This window comes from Mesoplodon densirostris, chromosome 9 (assembly GCF_025265405.1).
Source record: "Mesoplodon densirostris isolate mMesDen1 chromosome 9, mMesDen1 primary haplotype, whole genome shotgun sequence".
NCBI lineage: Eukaryota > Metazoa > Chordata > Mammalia > Artiodactyla > Ziphiidae > Mesoplodon > Mesoplodon densirostris.
Genome location: NC_082669.1, coordinates 39,085,375 through 39,111,649, shown reverse-complemented (window position 1 = coordinate 39,111,649; position 26,275 = coordinate 39,085,375). Strand labels below are relative to the sequence as shown.

Sequence of the window (26,275 nt, the reverse complement as noted above, 5' to 3'; positions counted from 1 at the left end):
GTATTGATTCATTTAATCCCTAATTACCTTCTGAGATCAATATAGTTATCAACCTAATTTCCCAAACCAGTATCTGTCTCAATTTTCCCCGACTTTTTAATTCAAAAGTGTTCAAAAATATAGGAAAATTGAAAAGGTGGTAGGTAATATGTTGTCCAACCATGCACTCTTTTCCTGCAGTCATCAATTTTTACAGTTTTACCCAATTTAATTTCCTTTGGCTGTACATAGACTCCCTCTCACAGGCAGAGAGAGACATATATTTTATTTTTTTATATTTATTTTTTTATTTGGTTGCACCAGGTCTTAGCTGTGGCTCACGGGCTCCTTAGTTGCAGCAAGTGGGCTCCTTAGTTGTGGCATGTGAATTCTTAGTTGCGGCATGCATGTGGCATCTAGTTCCCTAGCCAGGGATCGAACCCGGGCCCCCTGCATTGAAAGCACGGAGGCTTATCCACTACGCCACCAGGGTAGTCCCCTATATTTTCTACTTTTATTTATTTTTGCTGAATTATCTGAAAGTAAGTTGGAGACAATGACAGTTCATCCCTAAGTACTTCAGCATCTCTCTCCTAAGAACTAGGGTATTCTCCTACATGAACATAATTCAATTAACATACCTAGGAAATTCATCTTTGATAAAATACTATCAAAACAAACAGTAGGTCTTCCCTTGTGGCGCAGTGGTTGAGAGTCCGCCTGCCGATGCAGGGGACACGGGTTCGTGCCCCGGTCCGGGAAGATCCCACATGCCACGGAGCAGCTGGGCCCGTGAGCCGTGGCCGCTGAGCCTGCACGTCCAGAGCCTGTGCTCCACGGCGGGAGAGGCCACAACAGTGAGAGGCCCACATACCGCAAAAAAAAAAAAAAAAAACAGTAATTTTTCACAATTTCCCAGCTACCCTGGGAATTTCCTCTGTAGCTTTAAAAAAAAAATCCAGCATCAAAACAAGGACCATGCATTGCATCTACATATCTCTGTTTTCTCCTTTAATCTAGAATATCCACCCACCTTTTTCTTTCATGACATTTACAGTTTTGAAGAGAACAAGCCAGACATTTCGAAGAATAACCCATTGGTGGTTACAAAGTGGGTCAACCCTTCTGTCTCCATATATTAGGTGACATTTTTAGTAAAGAACTTTTTCTCCCCTTCTACTCTCCTTCCTCCCTTCCTTCCTTCCTCTCTCTCTTTTTCACTCTCCCCCCTTCCTTTTTTCTTTTTGAGGAGTGTCATTTTCTATTCATGGCTCCTTTTGTCTTAGTTCAATGGGTTATGATTCATTGCCAACAGTATTCTTTTGCATGCTCAAGTTGCCCTAAATATTGCCAGCAGGACCCCCTTCAAGCCAGCCCCTTGCATGTTCCTTTGTACTTGTTCTTCTAAGTCTTTGAGCACTTTGCTTTCTGGCTAATGCAGATGCTTCTGGCTCATCTCAGACTTTACTTCCCCTATGCTTCTTTCACCCATTCCTCTAAGGAGCTGGAAGTGACTGCTTTTTGTATAAGGAGTGATATTTAGAATCCAAGACAGGGATGCTAGGAGGGCTCATTGCCACTGGTATGTCATTGCTTCTAGACCTTTCAGTGAACAGAGTTAGGAAATATATTTTCTTAATTCATATTATGGGAACTGATAAGATATTTTGGATAGAAGAGATTATGAAATACTATGTTCATAGTATCTCTGTGGGACTAAATAGAGTGCCATTATTGCTTAAGCTACTTGGAATATTTTTGTTAAAATTCACTGAGCTATTTAAAAGCATAATTTTATGTCCACATTTTACAGGTATGAGGTCAAACAACATCCTTAAAATCACATCATTATGTGACTAGTTCTAGAAATCAAATACTATTTTAATTCTGAGTTCTAAGTAAGTTTACTGGAAGAATCCTAGACAGTTCATATATGTCTGTTGAGATCTTGAGATAATAGAGAAAGCAGGAGTTAGAAGAAAATTTCTGAAGATTATGATCAGTGAGAAGTTTTTCTAGTAGAAAAGAATAAGATGCACAGAAAGGGAAAAACAAACAGGTAATGAATTAAATTCATTTATAATTATTTAAATTATTTAAAGTGAGCATAAGTGAAAGTGAGATCTACCAAACTGTGTATCGCATGGCTTGTACATAATGATAGGAAAATGCAGGAGTATTTCTGGAATTTTGTCTGATTCCTGGAAGATAACTTTTGGTAGCCACAACTTGAGATCATACTTCTTTCTCTATTACTTTAGCTGAAAATACTCCTTTTTAAAAAATTGACTTTATTGAAATATAGTTGATTTACAATGTTGTGTTAGTTTCAGGTATACAGCAAAGTGATTAAATTATACATATATATATATAATACTTTGCCTCTGCCAATCCCAAACTCCCAATCCATCCCTCCCCCATGGCAACCACAAGTCTGTTCTCTGTGTCTATGAGTCTGTTTCTATTTTGTGTTGATAGATAAGTTCATTTGTGTCATATTTTATATTCCACATATAAGTGATATCATATGGTATTTGTCTCTTTCTGACTGACTTCACTTTGTATAATAAGCTCTAGGTCCATCCATGTTGCTGCTACAAATGGCATTATTTCTTTCTTTCTTTTTTTAACAGCTGAGTAATATTCCATTGTATATATATACCACATCTTCTTTATCCATTCACCTGTCAGTGGACATTTAGGTTGTTTCCATGTCTTGGGTATTGTGAATAGTGCTGCTATGAACACAGGGGTGCATGTATTTTTTCGAATTATATATATATATATATATTTATTTATTTTATTTATTTTTTTTAATTTTTTTTTGCGGTACGCGGGCCTCTCCCATTGCGGAGCACAGGCTCTGGACGCGCAGGCTCAGCGGCCATGGCTTACGGGCCCAACCACTCCACGGCATGTGGGATCTTCCCAGACCGGGGCACGAACCCGTGTCCCCTGCATCGGCAGGCGGACTCTCAACCACTGTGCCACCAGGGAAGCCCCTCGAATTATATATTTTTCCTGATATATGCCCAGGAGTGGGATTGCTGGATCATATGGCAGTTCTATTTTTAGTGTTTTTTGAGAAACCTCCATACCGTTTTCCATAGTGGCTGTACCAATTTACCTCCCCACCAACAGTGTAGGAGGGTTCCCTTTTCTCCCTGTCCTAGCCAACATTTATTATTTGTAGACTTTTTAATTATGGCCATTCTGACCAGTGTGAGATGGTACCTCATTGTAGTTTTGATATGTATTTCTCTAATAATTTAGCTAAAAATATTCTTTTGCCTTTGTCTCACTCGTTCTCTCACCTGCATCGGATAAACTTGTTGTCTTCTACCCCTGCAATCCCATCCTTTCATCTTTGGATATTGTTTATATGTGTAAACATACAGATTCAGAAATCATCAGTGTACACTCCTGATCTGTGGGTCCTTTTAACTTCTGCTATTTTCCAGGCCACTGTGAATAATAGAAAACCCAGCTGTAGCTGTGAGGGGCAAACTATAGAGAACTCTGATGAATTCCTGCTATCCTGTATGACAGGATTCCAACCGCAGACTACAGAGTAATAAATAAAAAAAGCCTTCAGAAGCCTGAAGACTTTGGCTACCTATATAGTTTCTAAACTGTTGGACTTTAGACTTCCTGTAATGTGCCTATAGCAGTTCTAGAGAAGGAAGAAGAGCAACACAGCTGCTTATATGGAATATATTTGCAAGCACTGATGAGCCAAAGATTCTCTGTTAGTGACCTAGACGTTGGCATTAAGATGATGCATTAAGGCATCACAATGTAGCTATTTCCTGAGGCAGGGGCAGCAATGTGGGTGATCACTTATGTAGGTAAGGAATAAATAAGTATGATATTTTCACTTGTATGTTGTATGATAGCAGTGTGTTTCATTTGGCTATGTTCAAATCTACAGCATCTTTTAAAAATCATGAGAAACTTTTATACGAAGTAAGGTGAAAGGAATTGCCAACAATACAAAAATATAGCTTCAGTTTTTGCCATTGCTGAAGATAATTTGCTGTCTTTTAATGTTTACTAAATTTAGCAGTAATTTATACATGAAATTTAAAACTGTCCATATTTAACAATACAGACTTTTTTTTTTTTTTTTTTTTTTTTTTTTTACTTCCAATGCTGTGTGGTGCGCTTGATTGACCTCTAGCAGAGGTCATTTTTGTTGGTTGTTTTTTTTTCCCCGGTCAGGATCAGCTCTTACCACGTCTCCTGGTTTGATTGAACTCACTTTCTTATTTGTGGACGTAATTGGTACAACAGCATCATTTGCTCGTGGGCCTGGTCGGCTCTCCTTTTTGAGACTTCGGCTACTGCCGACGTGGGTCAATGAAGTAGCTATTACGTGTCCCCTAAGTGCAAAGACCACTTCCGCCTCTTGGGGCTGTGTTGACACTGCAGCTCCTAGTTACCCCTGCACAGCCTTCTGACCCCACAGAGACCAACGACAGGGCTGGGGAGTAGGGGTAGAATTCGTTACATGCATCAGGGCACTGCCTACCAACTCTTAAGCCCTACCGAACATACTGTCTTTAGGCGATGATCAGAGAGGCAGAGCCAGGATCCGAACCCAGTTTCTCCCAGTTCTCCCAAATCCACCAACTCTGTGCTAATGAGTAGCACTGATTGAGAATTTGTTATATGCCAGATGTTAATGTAAGCACTTAATACATGAGAACTCGTTTGCTGCTCAGAACAACCCTAGAAAGTGCGTTTCATTATTATCTCCATTGACAGATGAGAAACTTGAGGCACAGAGAGGTTAACTGACTTGCCCAAGGTAACAGAGTTAAAAAATGGATAAAGACCCAGGCAGTCTTAGAGCTCCATCTCCCTAAACAGTTCTCTCCCCTGCTCCCCCTCCCCGCAATAAGCTCTGGATACTAAGATTCCACTTCTGACAGCTTATGAAGAGTAAAATGAGTAGCTGAGTGGTAGGTGTGGCCTTCATTCCCACTACCTAACCCCTGCATTCCATTGTTCCATGGTGCCCACTGGATGCAACTCATGGAGCACCAGAAGTGGTCTCTCAGTTACCATCATGCGACTGGACTTCAGCTGAAAATCATTCCTCTTGGACCTGAAAAAGTTTTGACAGTAGATATTTTATAAATCTAGCAGTAGTGTATAGGTAGTTGAATATTTAATAAAACCCTATTGTGAAGGCTTGTGAATATCAAAGGGAGCCTTTTCTAAGATAACCATCTCGCCTTAATTTCTTCTGATATTAAAAATATGAAATCTGATTTGCTTAAAGCAAGGTGTAGCTGTCATGGGTCTGGTCGCACTGCGTCTCTGGTGGCAGCTATATGTATTTGTGATCACTGCTTCCTATTTGATGAGAACTCTTTGAGCAGTTGTTTTTCCATGTCATATCATACAGTTTCTTTCCAGAGACTACGGTGGGTGCTACTAAGTCATGTTTCCTTTTATTGATAAGTAGTGTTTTATTAATATGTTAGAGATATGAATGTATCAAAATTGGTAACATTTTATAAGCTTCAGATTCATACACAGGTGCCCAAGTGTGAGATACCATTTTAGAGCCACTTACTGGAACCACATTAGCAGCTATCAGGTTAGAGTTACATTCAGTCCAGTGAACAAGGAGGGACTTGGAAATAGCCCCTATGGAATTTTCACCTTTTTATTTGTAACTGATTTCTCATTACTAAGTAATTGATGCCAGTTTTCATCAAGAAAAATCCCAACCTGTTTTCATAAGTAAAGCTTACCCTCTGAAAATAGTTTCAGTCCTCTAGGAAATGACAAACTGTACTTACTTATAAATGCTCAGTAATGGCCTACTTACTGTCTATTATGTTGGGTTTCTAAGTGCTATTAGGAGTTTCTTTTACATTCTTTTCATTAAGGTAAAAATGGCCATTAAAACAAGTTTTTAAAGGGTCATTTAAAAATATTTGCCATTTGAAAAATAGAATGAACCCACTCAACGTGTCCCTGAAGTGTTGGACCAAGCTGTGTTGAAGGGGGAAGCTTTTGAGTTGGTGGAATTTTGCTTTTCAAGCCCGGTGTCCATAAAAGCTTTTCTGTGTTCTTTCTCAGGTATGTGGCCAGTTGGATAGACAGAAGGCAGCATCAGTCAGAAAAGGCCAATTTAACGATCCTTTTTGATAAATACATTCCTGCGTGCTTGGATAAGCTGAGAACAAGCTTTAAAACCATCACTTCAGTTCCAGAGAGCAGCCTGGTGCAGGTTTGTCCTGGGTCACACCGTTTCACACTCTAGTCCTGACGTGGTAGTGTGGCTTGATCAGAATAGAAGTTCTTGCTTGTTCAAAAAGATGCAATGGTTTCTGGAATGGTTAGGTTGCTCCAACCCTCCCCCACCCCAGCCCCCGTGTTCCCCAGTGCTTTTTGCAATCCTCTATCACACGTCTATCACATGCTATGACCATTTGGGTTTGTGGTCTGTTTCTTTCACAAGACTGTGAACCAGAGGACTGAAGCCACCTTTTACCATTTTTATATATCCAGAGATTTTCATAATGCCAAGCACATAGTAGGTGCCAAATACATTATTGAATCATTGTGTTCTTCCCAAGTATATTTGCGTGGAATAAGAAGAACAGGATAGTAACAGCCTCATTTATTTTTCTGTTTCCTAAGTAACTGGCCCAGAGAAGGTGCTCAGTGTGTTGTTTTTGAATACAAAAAATTCATGCAATTAAAGATGTTGGCTGGTGAGTAAGATAAAGCTTCTGAACTCCACCTCGTCGGGCACCACCCTGCCAGGCCTCCCACTCTCTCTTCCCTTTCTTTTCTCCCCCTCCCAAAAATAGTCCTCAAGTCAGGTCAGTCTAGTTCATAGTATTTCAGGGATAGGGTTTTTTTTTCTGATCCTCATTGTGAGACAGCTGGTTAGAGTGAAGAGTATATATGATACATTGTCACGGCAGGAAATGAAAATAATTCACAGCACACAGAAATGAAGGTTGTGATCTTAATCTCAGCGTGAAGAATAACTCTCCCCAGGCTTTACAAGTCTAAAACTTCACAGAAGGTTTACAGTTAGAAACCTTTACTTGTGTCTCTTTAGGAGCAAAATTGGTTTTGAAGTACTTTGTTACCGTGAAGTTACTATGGTACAGAATTTGTTTGAAGCTAAATTAGAAATAGTCACAAGCCTAATAAGAAGAGAAAGTTCAGGTTTTCGGATAATTCACACACCAATTAAGAAAACGATAGTCTTCAACAGTAATTATCTGAGGTATAATTTATTTCTGAAAGCAGGTCTGAATTTATTCATAATGAATTAATTTTGTGGTTAGCCTAATTAGACGTCCTCTGGTGTAATACTTGCAAAAAAGCAAGTATCGAGTTCCTTCTCAACTTGACTTGTGTATTTGTGTTTCTCTGGTGCGAACTTATTCACTCAAGAGTAGTGTGAAAATAAGTCAGTAGGAATTAATATGATTTTTGCTCTCACTTCCTCCTTTTGTAGTACTCAGAAATGGCATTTTATGCTTAACTCCTTTTTTGGCTGCTGTTGTATAAAGTCGTCTCTTTGCAGTGATTGCTTATAAGGACAAAATTTGAGACAAAAATGAGTGTACAAGAGAATAGCTTAAGAAGACTACCTTATTTTTATTGAAGTATAATTGATTTACAATGTTGTGTTATACATACTGGTATACAGCAAAGTGATTCAGTTATGTGTATATGCACACACATATATACACATATATATGTATGCATATACTTTTTCATATTCTTTTCCACTGTGGTTTATCACAGGATATTGAATATACTTTGTGCTATACAATATGACCTTGTTGTTTATCCATTCTACATATACTAGTTTGCATCCGCTAATCCCAAACTCCCAGTCCATCCCTCCAGCCCCACTTCCCCTTGGCAACCACAAGTCTGTTCTCTATGTCTGAGTCTGTCTCTGTTTCATAGATAAGTTCATTTGTGTTATATTTTAGATTCCACATAGAAGTGATATCATATGATATCTGCCTTTCTTTGTCTGACTTCACTTAATATGATCATCTCTAGGTCCATCCATGTAGCTGTAAATGGCATTATTTCATTCTTTTTAAAAGGCTACTTTAAGAAATTAATGTACTATGTTTTCCAATATATGAAACTTTTTTGCTTTATGTTTGGTAAGGTGTTTTAACACATTCAGAATATACACCAAGGTATGATTTTATTAATTGCTGGCACAGAGCTTAAAATGTTTTCCAAGTACTGTGTTTGGGAGAAAACAAAAAATCAGGTGAGTTATCAGCATGTTCAAATCAGTGGATAATGTCATATTCAGACCTTTCAGTCTTTTTCATTTTGATTTTAACAGTTCCTTAGACTTACATGTCTTCTACTCAGGAATAGCAAAGCCTCAGAGTTTTACATTATTTTTCTTGATAACAAATTGGTGAGTTTTATTCCATTAGAAGATTATTTTAAATTGGCAGTCATGGCACAATATAAAATAACGGAAATCAAGAGAGACTGAAAAATATAACAGGCGCTCAACTATTTAAATTTTGAAAACATTTCCAAATTATGTCCAGGACCCATTTTCCATGTTACCATGGATTTTCCCCACCTCTCATGGTTGGGAAGGAGAGGCACACACACGACATGCTTTGTTATAGCTTCCGTAGCTGTGTGTATGATAGTGATCAAAATCTCCTGCTGCCTCCAAAAACTGGGGGAAGGGTATCATGAGTTTTGAGGGTCTATGACAGTACTAACTCATGACAACCATTTTTGTGCTTTAGAGCAGGGGTCCCCAACCCCCGGGCCTCAGCCCAGTACTGGTCCCATGGCCTGTTAGGAACCGGGCCACACAGCAGGAGGTGAGCGGCGGGCCAGCGAGGAAGCTTCATCTGCCTCTCGCTCCCCGTTGCTCCCCCTCCATTGCTCACATTACCTCCTGAACCATCCCCCCCCACTGCCCCTGCCGTCCATGGAAAAATTGTCTTCCACGAAACCGGTCCCTGGTGCCAAAAAGTTGGGGACTGCTGCTTTAGAGAACTAGCTCAAAAACATGTTCATTATGGTTATGATTTCACATGACAAAGGTGTTTGCAGCAGCCATGTTCCCTCCTTACTGACCTGATTGCCCTGGACACGGAGTGTGTTTCAGACCAATAGAGCCGTTTCACCTGGAGGTGAAGAGGAAGTTCCTGAACAGCATTTCTTCCAGGGTTAAATTTAGTGTCCTGCCTAAAATATGCCACAGGCTAAGGCTGTCCGTCCAACTTTCTAAATTTATGACAACAGGTGGGGCAAACAGCTGCCAAAGTACTAAGGGAAAGTGGCTTATCTAAATGTCAAACCGTGGGAAATGGTTGCATAGCCTTTCCATCTAGTGCCTTCATTCCCAGTGATATTGTAGGGCAACCCTTACGGAAAAGGAAAAAGGCCTTTAGTTTGTTTTTAAGTGAGAAAGTGGTCTATAGAATATACCCACTATGTGTAGTATGTAGTAATATGACTCCCTATTTATAAAAAAGACAGCCCAGCTATATCTCCATTATTTTTTTCTTTTTGGTTTTATGTATTTCTCTTTATTACAGTGATTATTGGAGGATTTATGATAATAGGGGTTTTTTTTTAACAGTTTGTTGTTACCTAGAAGATTAGTTTGGTTGAAAGTGGCCAAGGATGTCCACCGCTGACTCAGAAACCCAAGACCGCCATTTTTGTGTCTCACGGGGTAGCAAATCACAGAACGGGGAAAAATCACAGAATCTCTTAAGGGTACAATGGATTTGTTAATAAGCCCTGTGAACTTACTTCACTGTTGTAAAAAAAGTTTCCCTGAAAGAATGGCTTTTTCTCTTTCTTTAGACTATTTGCACTCTTTTGGAATGTTTGTTGACTCCTGAAAATGTACCTTCTGACAGCCCGAAGGAAGTTTATGAGGTCTATTTTGTCTTTGCTTGTATCTGGGCATTTGGAGGTATTCTACTACAAGATCAGGTATGTGTAGAAATCGTTTATAGAACCAGTTTTATTTGGGGGGAAATATTATTCTCTGTGATCCCTGTGGGGTTTTTTAAAATGTATATTATCATAAATCTGTCCTACTTGCCCTATTCTCTCCTCAGCCTGTACATTGTCAGCAAGCTCATTCAGGCTGGTGGTGCTCTCTTTGGCTGATAAGGTCAAATCCATAGCCTTCCATCAGATCTGTCTTCTGAATTCAAGGTTCCATGTCAATACCAGCAGTGTTTCAGTGTGCCTGACACAGGGTGCTTCATCTGCCCCACCCCCATATTTGCTCTTCCTCTTTCATCTTTCCCTCAGTGATGCATTTCTCCCAGTTGCTCTAGTTAAAAACCTGGGAGACATCATCTTATTTCTACATCCCATGGTCATCAGATCCTTTCAGTTAGAAAATAGCTGTCACATCTGTCCCCTCTTCTCTATCCCTACAGCCTTAATTCAGGGGTGTATCATCTTTAGATTGTTGTGGGCTACCACATTGTTTTGGCTTGGGCTCCCATAACAAAGTATCATAGCCTGGGTGGCTTAAACATCAGAAATTTACTTTCTCTCAGTTCTGGAGGCTGCAAGTCCAAAGTCAGGGTGCCAGCACGGTTGAGTTCTGGCGAGGACCCTCCTCATGCCTTGCAGACGGATACCTTTTTCTGTGTCCTCACAGGGCAGAGAGAGAGAAAGATAAAAAGTTTTCTTCTGTCTTTTCTTGTAAAGTCACTAATCTAAACATAATCCCCTCCCAAAGGCCCCATCTCCAAATACCACCACATTGGGGTTTAAGCCTTCAGCATATGAATTTTGGTGGGGAGATAATTCAATCCATAGCACATAATAACATTCAAATTGGTTGCCAGGTCTCTAGTCCTCTTACCCTCTAAGTGGTCTCACACATGATTCCTAGGGTAATGGTTGTGATTAATAGTCAACCTCAGGCTGGTTCCTGTCCATTGTTGTTTCCTTCAGCCTAAAGTGAAGCTATCATTCCTACACAGCATTGCTAGTATAGTCCATTTGTGGCTTCTGAGTTCTTTTGGGCAAACACTTGAGATACGAACTTGCATAGATGTGCACACACACACGCACATACGTGTGCTCACGCCCACACACACGACATGTACCACACACAAACTGCTTAGACTTGCCGAAGTACAAAGTGGGAGTTTTTCACCTTTAGAAATTTGCACATCTAATCTCTCCCATGCACCTCTCTGTATAGATTTTTTCATGTAATCTTTACAATAATTCTTCAAGGTATCCTCACTGTGCAGATAAAGTAAAGCTCAGAGAGGCAAAGTAACTTGACTGATGGGAAATGGTGGCATCAGGATTCCCACTCATGTATCTCTCTCTCCACAAGCCATCCATGGTACACCAGGATCTCTCATGGTCGTAGTGCTTCTATGGGTACCTCTGAATCTTTGAATTAAAAATAGATAGCATATGTCTTCCAGGCTTCCCTAAATGTTTCCAGATGTAAACAGGGAGTTTAAATTGGAAGGCATCACAGCCAAGAATGACCCAAATTTCTTGGTTTACTCACTGTAGTTTCTAAAATCCATGGTTGCTATAACCTGTGGGCCAGTTCCTCTTCTTGTCACTAGGTAACCATAAATTATATCTATAAATAAATCTGGCATTCACTTGGCATTCTATATCTTATTCTGACCCTTCTCAGAAACCACATTTCCTTCGGTAATCTCCAAGTGCTTTCTAAAGAATATAGCCTCTGTTGCCTGAGTGAGAATATTGGGTGACTTCACATGGTTTTTCTCAAAGGCAAAATTTATATGTGTGGATTTCTCCTTCATGGAGACCACATGCAGACTCTCCCTCTCTCCCCCAGAACCTCATGGGTTTTGTCTTTTTTCCAGTGTTCTCCAGAAGGGTTTTCCTTTTCCAGGGCATACAACCAGGTAAAATCACATGAGTAGGAGGTTGACAGCTGAGATCTTTCTACTCCTGATCATAACAGCTCACCTTCCTCCCAGCTGATCCTCTTTTCGTCTTTGCAGTTTCCCAACCTGGCAGCCTTCCAGCCAGTTATTCAAGCCAGCAGCTGGGCATCACATGGTCCCCTTCCTCTCCCAGACACTCTTTCCCCAATTAATAGTTGATATCATCATCATCATCATCTTTAAATTTTCAAAAAGACTTTAACTGTGAAGCATTCAAAAGAAAGGCTATGAAGTTGGAAACATGAATGAAACAGACCCAAGAAAGAGTCTTAGGATAGCCTTTTATTCAACAAATTTGGGTGCCTACTGTATGTCAGGGAACGTGCTCAGGGCTCTTAATAGGCTAGCTCGCTGAATCTTCAAAAAAATAAAACCTGTCTATAGAGGTACAACTATTCTTCTTCTTTTACAAAAAAGGAACTGAAACTTAGATAAGTTAGCCTGCTTGGGAACATGGCTAACTAATGTCTGAGGCAAGTTCAAGCTGCAGCAGACTGACTCAGGACCTGTGTTCTTAACCCAGGCTATTGCAAACACCTTCCAAAATTGGTCCCCCATCGACCCTCCCTGAGCCTTCTATAAACAGCCGTTATCCCTTCTCACTTGGCTTCTGAAGTAAGCTCCTCACTGGTCTTTCTGCTTCTATACTTGCCCCATAATCTATTATTCACTCAGCAGCCAGAGTGATTTTTTTTAATGTAAATTGGGTTATATGATACACTACTGAGTTTACAACACTTTAATTGCTTTTAAGATAAAACGTTAAAATGTAATACTCTTTACACGGCCTCTGGATCTGGCGCTGCCTCTCTCTCTACTTCTTCCTCTGCTGCTCCCTCCCCTCTCTCCCTTCCAGCTGCACTGGCCAGTTTCTGGAACACAGGTTGTTTCGTACCATAAGATATTTGCACATGCTGACCTCTTCCTGCTTCCTGGAATGGTCTTCTCTCTAATATGTGCCTGTTCTCAGAGATGGCTTCCCTGAACATCCAGTTAAAATAGATTCACCCATTTCTCTCACTTCCAGCAGCGTCGACTTTCAAGGCGCCTGTTTATTTCTTTTTATTGGCTTCACCTCTGCTCGCACCATGCTTCCTCATGGCTCCCCCTTTCTCTTTCCCATAAACTCTATGAGGGCAGAAACCCTGTTTGTTTTCTTCCCCACTATAGAACAAAATGCATTTCAGTGAGTGAATGAATGATTCAAAATGTGTCATCAAAACCACTTTGCTGATGTAGTGGTTAGGTGAAGCAAATTTTAATGTAAAGTAGAAAGTCGTATGTATCCTGCCTACAGAGAATGGTGCCAGATAAGGAATACCTTCTGAATGAACTTGATTTCAGACCAACTTTTATAGGGTGATAAAAAAAATCTCATGACACCAATCTGAACATAACTGAAATGAACCTAAACTCATTGACATATGAGTGGTGGTGGGTAGGAATATGAGCTCGGCTTGTTTGGAAAGTGACGGGATCAGCTCTTCCTGCTATGGCTGATCACCCCTCTAAGCCCCGACCACACTCTCCTATCCTCCAGCCATCCTGTCTGTCTCTATTTGTGTGTGTGAGATAGTGTCGTACAAAAAGTGGGCCGTAGTCCACGGACATAAGGACACCAAAGTAAAAGCAAGTTTAAGAATTCTTCTGGAGAAAAATGGGAGTTGAAGTCTTATATAAGTGAGATTGCTGAATGCAATGGACCATGAACAGTGTTTTTAGAGTTCACCAAAACTCACTTTGCCAGCTCATCCTGTGGATGTAAGAGTCTAGGCCAGGTCATCCTGTAGATACAGAAGGGGTTGTTAGTTGCTAGTACACAGTTGGAATTTCCCCTCCTCCATTTTCCAAACCCTAATCTAGCAGCAAAGGGCTTGTACCTGTCATCGTATAAAAACAAGCACCTTCTAGCAAGGAGAACCTGTTTCCTACGCTGTCATCTTCTCTGGAAGATTCTCTTCTAGGGCAGGAATTTGTGGAGTTTTCAGCTAGACCACTCAGTTGTGCTGTGCTAGAAAACCAAGTCCAAGTTCTTTCCCTCATGGTAGAGCTTCTCAGATTTCCAATTTCAAAGACCAGCAACATTTCAATAATGATTTGGAGGAATTAAATAGGGTTACCAACTGTCTGCTTTTCTGAATAAGGGCATTTATTTTAAAATGACCATTTATTATCACAATAGCTTTATAAAGGAAGGGATATTTTAACGCCCAAAGTTCCAGGAAGGCTATAAGCTCAAAGAATAGTATTTAAATCAGTAATGTTACAAATTTTTTTAAGTATTCCTTTGTTCTTACTTTCCTCATTTTACCCCTCAGTTCATGGAGATATTGGTAGAAATCAATACCGCCATTTGCTAACCACTGTCTTATAGCATGGTGATTTGCATGATAGCCCATTATTGAATTGAATAACCTCGGGGTCATCTAAGGTTCATCTAAGCTTACCTTGTTCTTTAAGTTCATAATTACTCCAGAAAATTTGTACCTGATGGACATATGGCCATTATAGCTTTCTGCCTTGATGGTATTGTCATTCATTATAGCTTCCTTCTAGTTATTTATTTTTTCTTGGGTCAGTTACTCAATCCCATTTGTAATTATGAGTCTGTACACTGCAGACACTGTGTGATCAGCCAGATTTGCAGGGGCTTTCTGTGTGTTCAAAATTACTCTTAAGTCTGCAATAAGAATTTCTCTTGCTCTCCTTAGGTTTCTGGTTGTCAAGCTGGATTCAGTCAGTGGTGGCATAAAGAGATGAAAGCAGTGAAGTTTCCATCCCAGGGAACAATTTTTGATTATTATCTGGACCACAAAACTAAGAAATTCTTGCCTTGGGCGGATAAAATCCCCCAATTTACTATGGATCCAGAGGCACCTCTGCAGGTAGGTGTGGGGAACATAGTGCTCTTCAAGCCACATGATGCTGGTTTGAGCCTTGTTTGTTTGTTTGTTTTTTGCGGTACGCGGGCCTCTCACTGCTGTGGCCTCTCCCGTTGCAGAACACAGGCTCCGAACGCGCAGGCTCAGCGGCCATGGCTCACAGGCCCAGCCGCTCCGTGGCATGTGGGATCCTCCCAGACCGGGGCATGAACCCGTGTCCCCTGCGTCAGCAGGCGGACTCTCAACCACTGTGCCACCAGGGAAGCCCTGTTTGTTTGTTTTTGAGCAGTCTTTTTTTCCCTCCCTGATCAATAAATTACTGTTGGTATGGTCAGCGTATAACATATTTCCTTGGAGAGAAGAATCTCAAGTTATAGGAATGATTAGTGGGATGGTTTCTATATTTCTACAACTTCTTTTTTTTATTTATTTCAATTTAATTCTGTGGTAACAGCTTTCTTTAGATTTTCCTAGAAAAATTGTGTGATTTTATAAAAATTGGGAGCCTGTTTCTATTAGTTTAGTGAGTCTTATTTCTGACCTTAGTGTGAATTTCTTAAACAGTGCTTTTCACATATAACTTCTTTCCTTTACTCCTCAAGCCATAAAATGAATGTTTGATCTTCTTACTCATATTTTCAAATTCACATGGCAGCTCACAAATCTAAATGAATCTTTATCATCTTTTAACTGTTTATAAATTATCCTACATTTTTATATATCAAGTTATTCTTTAACCATCTTCTAATTCTGCCTCAATCTGTTTTACTTTTCATTATATTTCTTTCTCAAAATCATGTCATTTTGACTGATTTTGGAGCTTATTATTTCAAGTAGTGCCATATGAAATGCGTATAGGTGATTTCTACACTAATTAGGAGGCAGATAGTGTGAAATAAAAGAAAATCCAGTGTGAGTTTCTTGGAGCTACAGTAACCAAGTACCACAAACTAGGTGGCTTCAACAACAGAAATTTATTGTCTCACAGTTTTGGAGGCTAGAAGTTGAAAATAAAGGTGTTAGCAGGATTGCTTCCTTCTGAGGGCTGTAAGGGAAAATCTCTCCTAGCTTCAGGTGGTTTGCTGGAAAGCTTGGTGTTCCTTGCAATGTGGCAACATTCCTCAAATCTTCACATGATGGCAATTTCCCCATGTGTATTCTTTGTATTCACATTTCCGTTTTACCAGTCATTTTGAATTAGGGGCCTACTCTGCTTGTATTAGTGTGCTAGGGATATCATGACAAACTACCAGAGACTGAGCGGCTTAAACATCAGAAATTAATTTTTCTCATAGTCTTAGGGGCTAGAAGTCCAAGTTTGAAGTGTTAGTAGATTTGGTTTCTCCTGAGGCCTCTGTCCTTGGCTTGTAGATGGCCACCTCTTGCTGTGTCCTCACATGGTCCTTCCTCTGTATACACACATCCCTGGACACCGTCTTGAAGTGTGTCCAAATTTCTTCTTCCTACAAGAACATCAGTCAGATTGGATTAAGTCCCACTCTCTCGGCCTCATTTAAACTTAATCACCGGGCCTCCCTGGTGGCGCAAGTGGTTAAGAGTCCGCCTGCCGATGCAGGGGATACGGGTTCGTGCCCCGGTCTGGGAGGATCCCATATGCCGCGGAGCGGCTGGGCCCGTGAGCCATGGCCGCTGGGCCTGCGCATCCGGAGCCTGTGCTCCGCAACTGGAGAGGCCACAACAGTGAGAGGCCCACATACCGCAAAAAGGAAAAAAAAATAAACTTAATCACCTCTTTAAAGGCCTTATCTCCAAATACAGTCATATTCTGTGACACTGGGGTTAGGGCTCCAACATATGAATTTTGGGAGGACACATTTCACCCTATAACCACTTAACCAGGAGGAAACTTATCATTTTACAAAGCAGAAATTCAGAGGTAGGAAGGCCTTATGACTTGGTGATATCACCAAGGATTCAGATCTTCTCGCCTTAACACTGGCCTCACTTGAAGACTGGTATCCCTCCTGATCTCAAGGTGACTCTAGTGGTCCCAGGAGTTCGAAGGAAACAAGTTAGAAGGAAAGAAGACTTTCTCATATGTTTTATTAAGACTGAAGAAACTTTTTGCAGAAGCCCCAGAGCAGACTGCCCCCTGTATCCAGTTCACCAGGGGTCACATACCACCTCTAACCCAGTCTCAGGCCCGGGTAATGAGGTTAAGCTCTGACGATCATCCCACCATTGCAGGAGTCAGGTTGTGTGCAGGAGGGGCAGAGACTTGAACAAAGTGGGGCTCTGGCAGGAGGGAAGAAGTGGACAGATGGATTCTGGGAGGCAACCAACAAGGTCTGCTCCATCTGCTTTATAGATATTGACATCTCTGTTTCAGCTCAGCCTGTCTAGACTTCAGCTACCTAACAGTATTATCTAGCTGGTTGAAAGCTGAGGATTTGTACTTAACCAAAAGAAACACACACACACGCACACACACATACGACCAAAAAAGTGGTATCACAAGGTTGACGCACCTTATCAGTGATGCATTTTATTCAACAGAGAACCTATCAGGACTTCATAGTCTTACTTTATACACAGATGCACCAAATGTGGTTATTTGACTAAAAGCCTCTTAACATTTTAGAGGAGAACCATATTGAGCCAATAATAGTAGCAAATACTAATATGACATTATAATATATCAGGACCTTTTCTAAGTGCTTTATTTCCATAGGTTAACTAATTTAATCCTTATGACAATTTTCTAAGGCAGGGACTGTTACTAGCCTTTTTACATATGGAGAAATAGAGGTAGCAAGACATCAGGTAATGTGTATACAGTCCATGCTCAGCAGAGCGTTCTGTGTGGTAGGTAAGATAGGGTGCAGGCTCCAGACAGATTTGAGTTTGAATCTAAGTACTACCACCTATGAGTTTGGCCAAGTTATGAATGTTCTCTAAGCTTTAACTTCATCATCTCTGAAATGGAAATGATAACAAAACTCTCCTCATAGGTTTGTTATGAGTGTCACAGGATGCAATGCATGCAAAGGGCTCAGCATAATACCTGTCACATACTCAGCTCTCAGTAGGTGTTAATTATTGGTATTAATGTGTGGACAAAAGAGCCAATATCAATAGCCAAATTAAAAAGCAAAGGATGACAACTAGCAGCAAGAAAGGAAAAAAATGTTATAGAACTCAAGTCTAATTTTAAAAAGTCATCTAGGACTGTTCAATGTAGCACAGAATAGTCTGTGCCTTTCAGCAGGTCCTGAGAGTATCACTGAATTCAAGTGAAGTCCTAGAGGAAATGCTCATCATCATGAAGATGATCTTGAATGATCTATAAAATACTCAGTGAGTATATGCTAACCATGTAGGGAAGAACCTTATTACAAAGTTTATGCGTTTTTCTTATGGGCAATATAAATCCTGCAAGTAGTTTTTTTAATCGCCTTTTTAATTTGGCCACCAAGAAATGTAAGACATATTCAATTCTCTTTAATCACCATGCAGGCTTCTCTTTCCTGCGTGTCTGTGTCTGCTTCCCCTTCTCCTCATCTTTTATATTAGTCTCTGTTCCCTGAGTCTGGCTTTTATTTATTTGTATTCTTCGTTTTATTTTGTTCTTGTAAGCCACCTCTAATTTTTGGTGAAACAATGTAGCATCTAAATAAATATTCAATTTTCAAAACAGAAACATGTTATGAGAATTTTTAACAAAACAATGCACAGTAAGTTTCAACAGTGCTTTGGATTTGTGAATATTTCACTTAATGCCTGTTTCCTCCAAGCTGGTCTCTCCTTGCACTGAACTCCTTTAGCGTGGATTGTGCCTAATCATTTTGCACATTCATCATTAATCTTATTGGGCCCAGGAATTGCTACCAATTTTTTTTATATATGGCTTGGCTTTTCACATGCTTTATTATCTCCTAAAGAGTGGTGGACAGTTTCTTAAGCATTTATTACATTCCCTTGTATGTATAACACAAGGTTAGGCAGAGTGTAGGTATTCTGTGATAGGGAGCCTTCGGTGCTAGCTCTTAATTGGAAAAAATAAATCAGTTGCTTCTGCTGTGGCACTTCGATGGCACTACCCAGCTGCTCTTCTCAAGCTGTGATGTCTGAACTGATCATTCAAAACAAGAAATTAAGTGGGATCTCTCCTAACTGGCTGTTTAGAACTAAGAATTCATTTGGTCTCAATTCTAAAATGACTATGTTGGTTCAGATACAAAATTTTGCATTGCCTCTCTCTCTGATCTTTCTCTTATTCTATTTTTCCCCCTAGAGAGTTCTGGTTCACACATCAGAGACAACTCGTCTTCAATATTTCATAGAGTTGCTGCTTGAGAAAGGACAGCCGCTGATGCTGGTAGGAAACGCTGGAGTGGGAAAAACAGTCTTTGTAGGTGACATACTAGCAGGTCTCTCAGAGGCTTATGTCGTGTCCCATGTGCCTTTCAACTACTACACAACATCGGCAGCTCTGCAGAGTAAGTGTTCCTCCTGTTTATACTTCAGAAACAAGAGATCAGAAACTGTCAAGGCCAGAACATGCAGCCCAAAGAAATGATTACTTTTTCTAGGCTTTAGACATTTTGCTTAGGATGTATTTTTACTTATCACCATTCTGGCTAAATATCCTTTGTTTAAATATTGTGATTTTTGGCTTTCCATATCACTCCTGGCTTTATTTGGGTTACTACTCTATAGAATATAGAACAGCAAGAATTTACATCAACAGTGTTCATTGCTTTGCCTCTAAACCATTTGGTTAGCTTTAATCAATTTCACGGAGCCCTAGCAACAAAAGAATATACTCCAGGAAGAGTGCACTGGTTACCTTTTCAAGTAAGGGATTGACTTAGGGGGAAGTTCATTCAAATTGTATTGATGAAATGACAGGCCCCAGGTTGTTAGTTAAATCTTAGAAGAGCTATGAGAATAACTTTTAACTGTTAAATACATGTGTCAGCATAATCAAAGGAACCGCATACATTTTGGGCATTCTGAGTTTGGAAGGGCAGATGAAGTAGATGTGAGAAGTAGATAAGCACTGATATCGATATAAAGAGCTGATAGTGGTAACTCTGTCACTCTGGCCAGCACAGCAATGGGGCTGTGCTGTATGGGGGCAGCAGAACTCCCTTCTGTCCACTACTGTAGGAAACCTGTTGCCCTGAACGTGTTTTCTTGTTGTGTGTGTTGTTGCTGTTTTCTCAGCTCTATCAGTAAAGATTAATAACATATTATCATGGACATCAACTCAGCCAAGAATGATTTTTCTGTAATCTCTTTCTTAATCAAGTTTGTCTTCTTCATCGTTGTGACTGGAACAGTTAAAAAGCTGACTCAGAAGTTTTTCATTCATTTCTTTAGCAAATATGTATGATTTATCTACTTTCTCTCCAGACACTGTGTACAATACATGTTTTTCATTTGCAGACACAGAAGAAGGGATCACTTTATTGCTTGTAAATGGAAGACTAGGGCTGCAATTCAGTAGTTGAACAAAGTTCAGCTTGCTAATTCTTGGAAGGGATACAGGCATGAATAGATTTAGACATTGCCTATTAGCATGAGGAATAGAAAGAGCTAGTGTACTCTAAAGAAAGGGTTTCAGACCTTTGAGATGGGGTGGTATGCAGGCAAAAAGGGGACTTAGGCTAGAAGAATCAGCTTAAGCAAAGACATGAAAGAGAGGAAATTGTGGGACACATTCCATTAATTGAATCTCTAAGTTGACTGAAGCATAGTGGTCAGGCAGAAGATAGGGCAAAGGCTGGAGTGGCGGGTTGGAGTTATGTTATAGGTGGAGTGACCAGTTGTCTACTTTGCCAAAGACTGGGAAGATATGGGACTTGTAGTACTAAAACTGGGATCGTCCCAGGCAACCTGGGATGGCTGGTCACTGTGACTGTAGAGAGGGCTGAGATGCAAGTGGAAGAGAACATATTTCATATGGTAGGAAATGGTGAGCCATTGATGGGGAGCAAGGAACTGACAAGATGCAAGCTCTGCTTTGGGAGGAGAAGTCTGTGGTGGGGAGACCAGTCCCCTTGAGCAGTGTGCTAGCCAAATGAAATGGTGCCCTGGACTAGAGTTGTAGAGGGAAAGGCGAAAAGGAAGAGACATGTACAGGCTGTGGTTGGGCCAATCAGGGACCAGGAGGGAAAGACTAAATTCAGGCTTTGCATCTGGTTGACTGGGAGATGTTAATCCTATAAACAGGAGCACAGAAGGCTAAAAAGAAGAGATGGGTTGTGAGTGGGGAAGATGTTAAATTGAGTTTGGGAACAGGCGTATATGGTATTGGCCAAACGTCCAGGTGCCAATGGCTAATAGGAACTGATGTCCAGCAAGCATTTGGAAATGCAGATATGCTGCTTGGAAGAGGGGTTTGTTAATTTATTCATTGTATATTTCTTCATTCATTCATTCCTTTGTTCATTTAACAGTTACTTATTTGTTGTGGTTGTCATCAGGAATACAGAGATGAGCATGATATAGTTCCTCGTCCTCAAGCTATTTATAGTCCATTTAGAGAGTAGGCAAGTCATTAGATGCTACATCTCAGATCCACACTGTTCAAGATTTTCTATACTCATGATTTTCTCTTGAACACACCGACACAAAGTCAGATAGGCATGTGAAGAAATGTAATTTGATGTATACGCAGGATAACGTCTACATACAGTATTTTCTTGTACTTCTGCACCCTATGGCCCAAGAAGAGAGGTGTGAGAAATTCTTGAGCTGTCCCTAGACTCTATTTTGATAAAGAAGGACTGATTCACCAGGTTCTGGGTGGACCAGCAGTGGTTCGTGTTTTACAATAGGTACAGGGAAGGAAGGTGCAAAGGTCAGCAATGGTGTGGTCTCAGATGTGATGGCCAGTGTGACATCACGCTGCAGATATTGACTCTCTAAGAAAGGAGAGTCAAGGTGAGCTCGAGGAGAGTGTGACATAGAAGGTGGTGAGCAGAGACATGTTTCTGGGGTTAACCTGCAGAGAAATGGTACTTGAAGCCACAGAGTGGGTGAGATGGGGAGAGGATGAGGAAAAACAAGAAAAAAGGGGCTTCCCTGGTGGCGCAGTGGTTGAGAGTCCGCCTGCCGATGCAGGGGACACGGGTTCGTGCCCCGGTCCAGGAAGATTCCACATGCCGCCGAGCGGCTGGGCCCGTGAGCCATGGCCGCTGGGCCTGCGCGTCCGGAGCCTGTGCTCCGCAACGGGAGAAGCCACAACAGTGAGAGGCCCGTGTACCGCAAAAAGAAAAAAAAAAAAAAAAAAAAAGGACTAAGGTTCTATTTTATATTTATATATAAATATATTTATATTTTATTATATATAAGCAGAAGGTTACATTTTATTTGGTGGACAGAATTATACATTGGTTTCAGGAATTCTTGAGAAACCTCTAGAGAAACAAGCTGGTCGTAACTATGGTCCAGGAGGAAATAAAAGACTGGTTTATTTTATCGATGACATGAATATGCCTGCAGTGGACTTATATGGCACTGTTCAGCCCCACACTCTGATTCGACAGCATATTGATTATGGTCACTGGTAAGCGATTGTCTGTATTGTATTTTCTACCAAAATCTACTTATTATGACTATGGATAAACATTTAAAAATGGAATTAGTGGGGTGGGATAGGGAGGGTGGGAGGGAGACACAAGAGAAGAGGGAGGAGATATGGGGATATATGTATATGTATAGCTGATTCACTTTGCTATACAGCAGCAACTAACACACCATTGTAAAACAATTATACTCCAATAAAGATGTTTTTTAAAAAAATGGAATTACCCCAGTTTCTTCCTCTTCTGAGGAGCATTTTCTGTGATACTTTTTGGGCTTCACTTTGCATCCTCTGTTGCTCATCTTAAATGGAATAGGTTTGCTTTGAATCTTTTGAAGAAGTGGCTTGAAAAGTATCTTAGAAGCGTAAACTGTCTAGTTTAAGCGTTAAGCTCCTTAATGCATTAACTCACACTCAGTTACTTAGGAGAAGCTTGACATTTTCTGTGGGATGTAACTCTCTGGTAATATCTGGGCATTGCAGTCTGCAATCCCCCAGTCTTGCTGTGGGTGTTTCTAACCAGACTCACATGAGAATCAATAAGCAGTAATAGTACCTATTGATTTGGCTCCATATGTTGATTCTGGCATCAAAGGAGCCGTGTAGTCTTCAGTTTTCTGAGCTTTAGTTTTCATGTCTCTCAGGTAGGCTAACAAGCTCAATGTCACAGAGCGATTGTAAAGATCGAAAGAAACAATTTGTGAAGTCCTTTATGGATTGGTGGGGTTTGTTGTCATTTTGAGGTTTGGGACTTAAGGTTCTGTTTTCTGTCTTGCAGGTATGATAGACAGAAAGTGATGCTTAAAGAAATCCACAGCTGTCAGTATGTTGCCTGCATGAATCCGATGGTGGGCAGTTTCACTATCAATCCTAGACTACAGGTAGGGTGTTGAATACTGCTCTCCTCCAAAGAGCCCCTGAATATCATACTCACACGTTGTAGATCTTGATTCTTAGTGCTTTTGGGTAAAGATTAGAATGTATGGTTCTACTGGACATTTGGTGAAGCATGGAAGCTTATTTTAATTAATAGACTTTTTAGGACAGTTTTAGGTTTACAGAAAAATGAGCTGAAAGTACAGAGAGTTCCCATATACTCCCCGTGACCCATTTAAAAACACCTTGCATTAGTGTGCTGCATCTGTTGCAACTGATGAGCCAATATTGGTAAGTTATTATTAACTGAAGTCTAAAGTTTACATTAGGGTTCATTTTTTGTGTTACACATTCTGTGGGTTTTGGCAAATGTATAATTACAGGTATCGGTCATTAAAGTATCACATAGAGTAGTTTCACTGTCCTAAAAATCTCCTGTACTCCACCTGTTCAGCCCTCCCCGCCCCAACCCCATCACCGCTGAATCCCTGGCAACCATTGATCCTTTTCCTGTCTCTATGGTGTTTCCTTTTCCAGAGGGTCGTATAGTTAGAATCATATAGTATGTAGCCTCTTCAGACTGGCTTCTTTCTTTCTTTTCTTTTTTTTTTAATTTAACATCTTTATTGGAGTATAATTGCTTTACAATGGTGTGTTAGTTTCTGCTGTATAACAAAGTGAATCAGCCATATGTATACATATATCCCCATATCTCTTCCCTCTTGCGTCTCCCTCCAACCCTCCCTATCCCACCCCTCTAGGTGGTCACAAAGCGCCGAGCTGATCTCCCTGTGCGATGCAGCTGTTTCCCGCTAGCTATCTGTTTTACATCCAGTAGTGCATATATGTCAGTGCTACTCTCACTTCGTCCCAGCTTACCCTTCCCCTTCCCCGTGTCCTCAAGTCCATTCTCTACGCCTGTCAGACTGGCTTCTTTTACTTAGCCTAAATATGCATTTAAGGTTCCTCCATGTCTTTTCATGTCTTGATAGCTCATTTCTTTTTATCACTGAATAATACTCATTGTCTGGATGTACCATGGTTTGTTCATCCATTTACTTATTTAAGGATGCCTTGGTTGTTTCCACATTTTGGCAATTCTGAGTAAAGCTACAGTAAATATTTATGTTCAGGTTTTCTGAGTGCATGTAAGTTTTTAAATAATCATCACCACCACCACCGTACATACAACAACAGCATACAACAGTCAGTGTTGTTTACTAGTTTATGAGCGGTCACTTGAAGCTCAGCCGGGTGACTCTGCTGATCTTGGCTGGACTTGTTCACATGTTGGGGAGTTAACTGTCAGCTACTCAGGGTGGCTTTGGCTAGAGTGATTGTGATTGGGACAACGTGGCTCTGTGTCATGTGTCTCTCATCCTTTGGCAGGCATGTAGAATTCATTGCAGAGGTAGAGCCTTAAGACAGCAAGTGGAAACACACAAGCCTCTGACAGTGACTGGTACCCTGTTACTTCTACCTCCTTCTGTTGCCTTGATCAAGTATTATGGGAAGTCTGAGAGTCAGAGTGGAAGGCACTACCAAGTTACATGGCAATGGGCATGGATACAGGAAGAGTTGAAAAAATAAGGTCCCCCCCATTTTTTGTAATCTACTGGTACCATTACATTTTCTGTTTTATGCAACTCTTATATTTGTTTTTCTTTTCAGAGACATTTCACAGTGTTTGCATTCAACTTTCCATCCCTGGATGCACTAAACACCATCTACAGCCAAATCCTGAATTTCCATTTCCAGCAGCAAGCATTTGGTCCGTCAGTTCTCAGGAGCGGCCCCACTTTGATACAGGCAACAATCGCATTCCATCAGACGATGACACACACCTTTTTACCCACAGCCATTAAATTCCACTACCTCTTTAATCTGAGAGACCTGTCAAACGTCTTCCAGGTACCTCAGTGGCTCTGTGTGATGTGTCTTGAGTGGAACACTGATTATAGCAATATTAATGGCGTTCATTCATAGAACTTAGTCGAAAACTATGCTACGTACTTGAGCATGTATTCTTTCATTTTCCACCATAAACTTCTCTATGAAGTTAGTATGGCAGGTTTATTAGTCCCATTTTGTCAGTGAGAGTAGTGAGTCCTCTTAGGTTGCTAGAGACTTAGCAACAGAAGCTAAGGTAGAAATCTTAGTTCCCTATTTCATTTATTCCATATAAATATTTGAGTGTTTCTTTCTGTGCAAGTAAGAGGGATAATTTGTCATTTTTTAATATGTATGTGATACAGTTTTTAAACATGCATCAAGAGAAATTATAATTTCTTAAAATCCTAGATTATTTTGGTTTGGCATTGACACTTAACTTGCTTATCTGGTAAAAGGACAGTGTGCATGTATATGATTTAGAAAGGAAGTTCCAAAGAAGGAATTCAAAACTTTGGAATTCTGAAAATATCCAACTTATGTGGCCTACTTGGTAGAGTAAAAGCAGTTGAAGAGTTATTTATGGCTCAAAGTTCTTTTGTGACAGAAGTAGTAAACTGGTTGAATATGAAAACTTTATGAGACGTCTTTATATTTGGTGATTTTTGTTTCTTTATACTTTTATAACCCTCTTTTCTAAATCACTCCACAACTGCTTCAAAACTCACACTGCATTAGGCAAAAGTTTCCTCAGAACGTGGACCATTCCTTTTCATCTCGATATTTCTAGCACCTGCCTGAAAGACTGTGCTCAATAAAGTGGTGTTTCAAAGCAGATTTTTGATCTTAGGAGGGAAGGGAGACCATGGGGTGAGAGGCCTGTCTGCTCACAGTTCATATCCAGTCTTTCAGCTGCGCCTGGTATCAACCAGTTGTTTAGCCTTTGCAGCTAAGTCTCTATGACTCCCTTGGTGTTGTCCCATAAGCCCAGAGTACAGTGACTCTCTCCAGGAGGACTGGGTCTATATGAATCCAAGGTATGAAGGACAGTGTTGAGGAAAGGGGGGAATAAAAATGCTTTGACTACCCATGAAGGGTGAATTCAGGCAGTGGACTTTGGGTCTCAT

At 40.5% G+C, this 26,275-nt stretch overlaps 1 protein-coding gene across 3 annotated transcripts in view; it reads left to right on the top strand.

Annotated features, from left to right (window-relative positions):
• DNAH11 (dynein axonemal heavy chain 11) overlaps nucleotides 1–26,275 on the top strand; it is a 313,208-nt gene that overhangs the window by 150,850 nt on the left and 136,083 nt on the right. For 2 of the 3 annotated variants that reach the window (XM_060108331.1, XM_060108329.1), the window contains 7 exons: nucleotides 6,076–6,226; nucleotides 9,838–9,969; nucleotides 14,657–14,830; nucleotides 19,083–19,287; nucleotides 22,199–22,364; nucleotides 23,161–23,263; nucleotides 24,930–25,169. In XM_060108331.1, the coding sequence (XP_059964314.1) occupies nucleotides 6,076–6,226; nucleotides 9,838–9,969; nucleotides 14,657–14,830; nucleotides 19,083–19,287; nucleotides 22,199–22,364; nucleotides 23,161–23,263; nucleotides 24,930–25,169 (1,171 nt within the window). Of the gene's footprint in view, nucleotides 1–6,075; nucleotides 6,227–9,837; nucleotides 9,970–14,656; nucleotides 14,831–19,082; nucleotides 19,288–22,198; nucleotides 22,365–23,160; nucleotides 23,264–24,929; nucleotides 25,170–26,275 lie in introns of those variants that run through there. The other variant, XM_060108330.1, reaches the window with a different exon arrangement.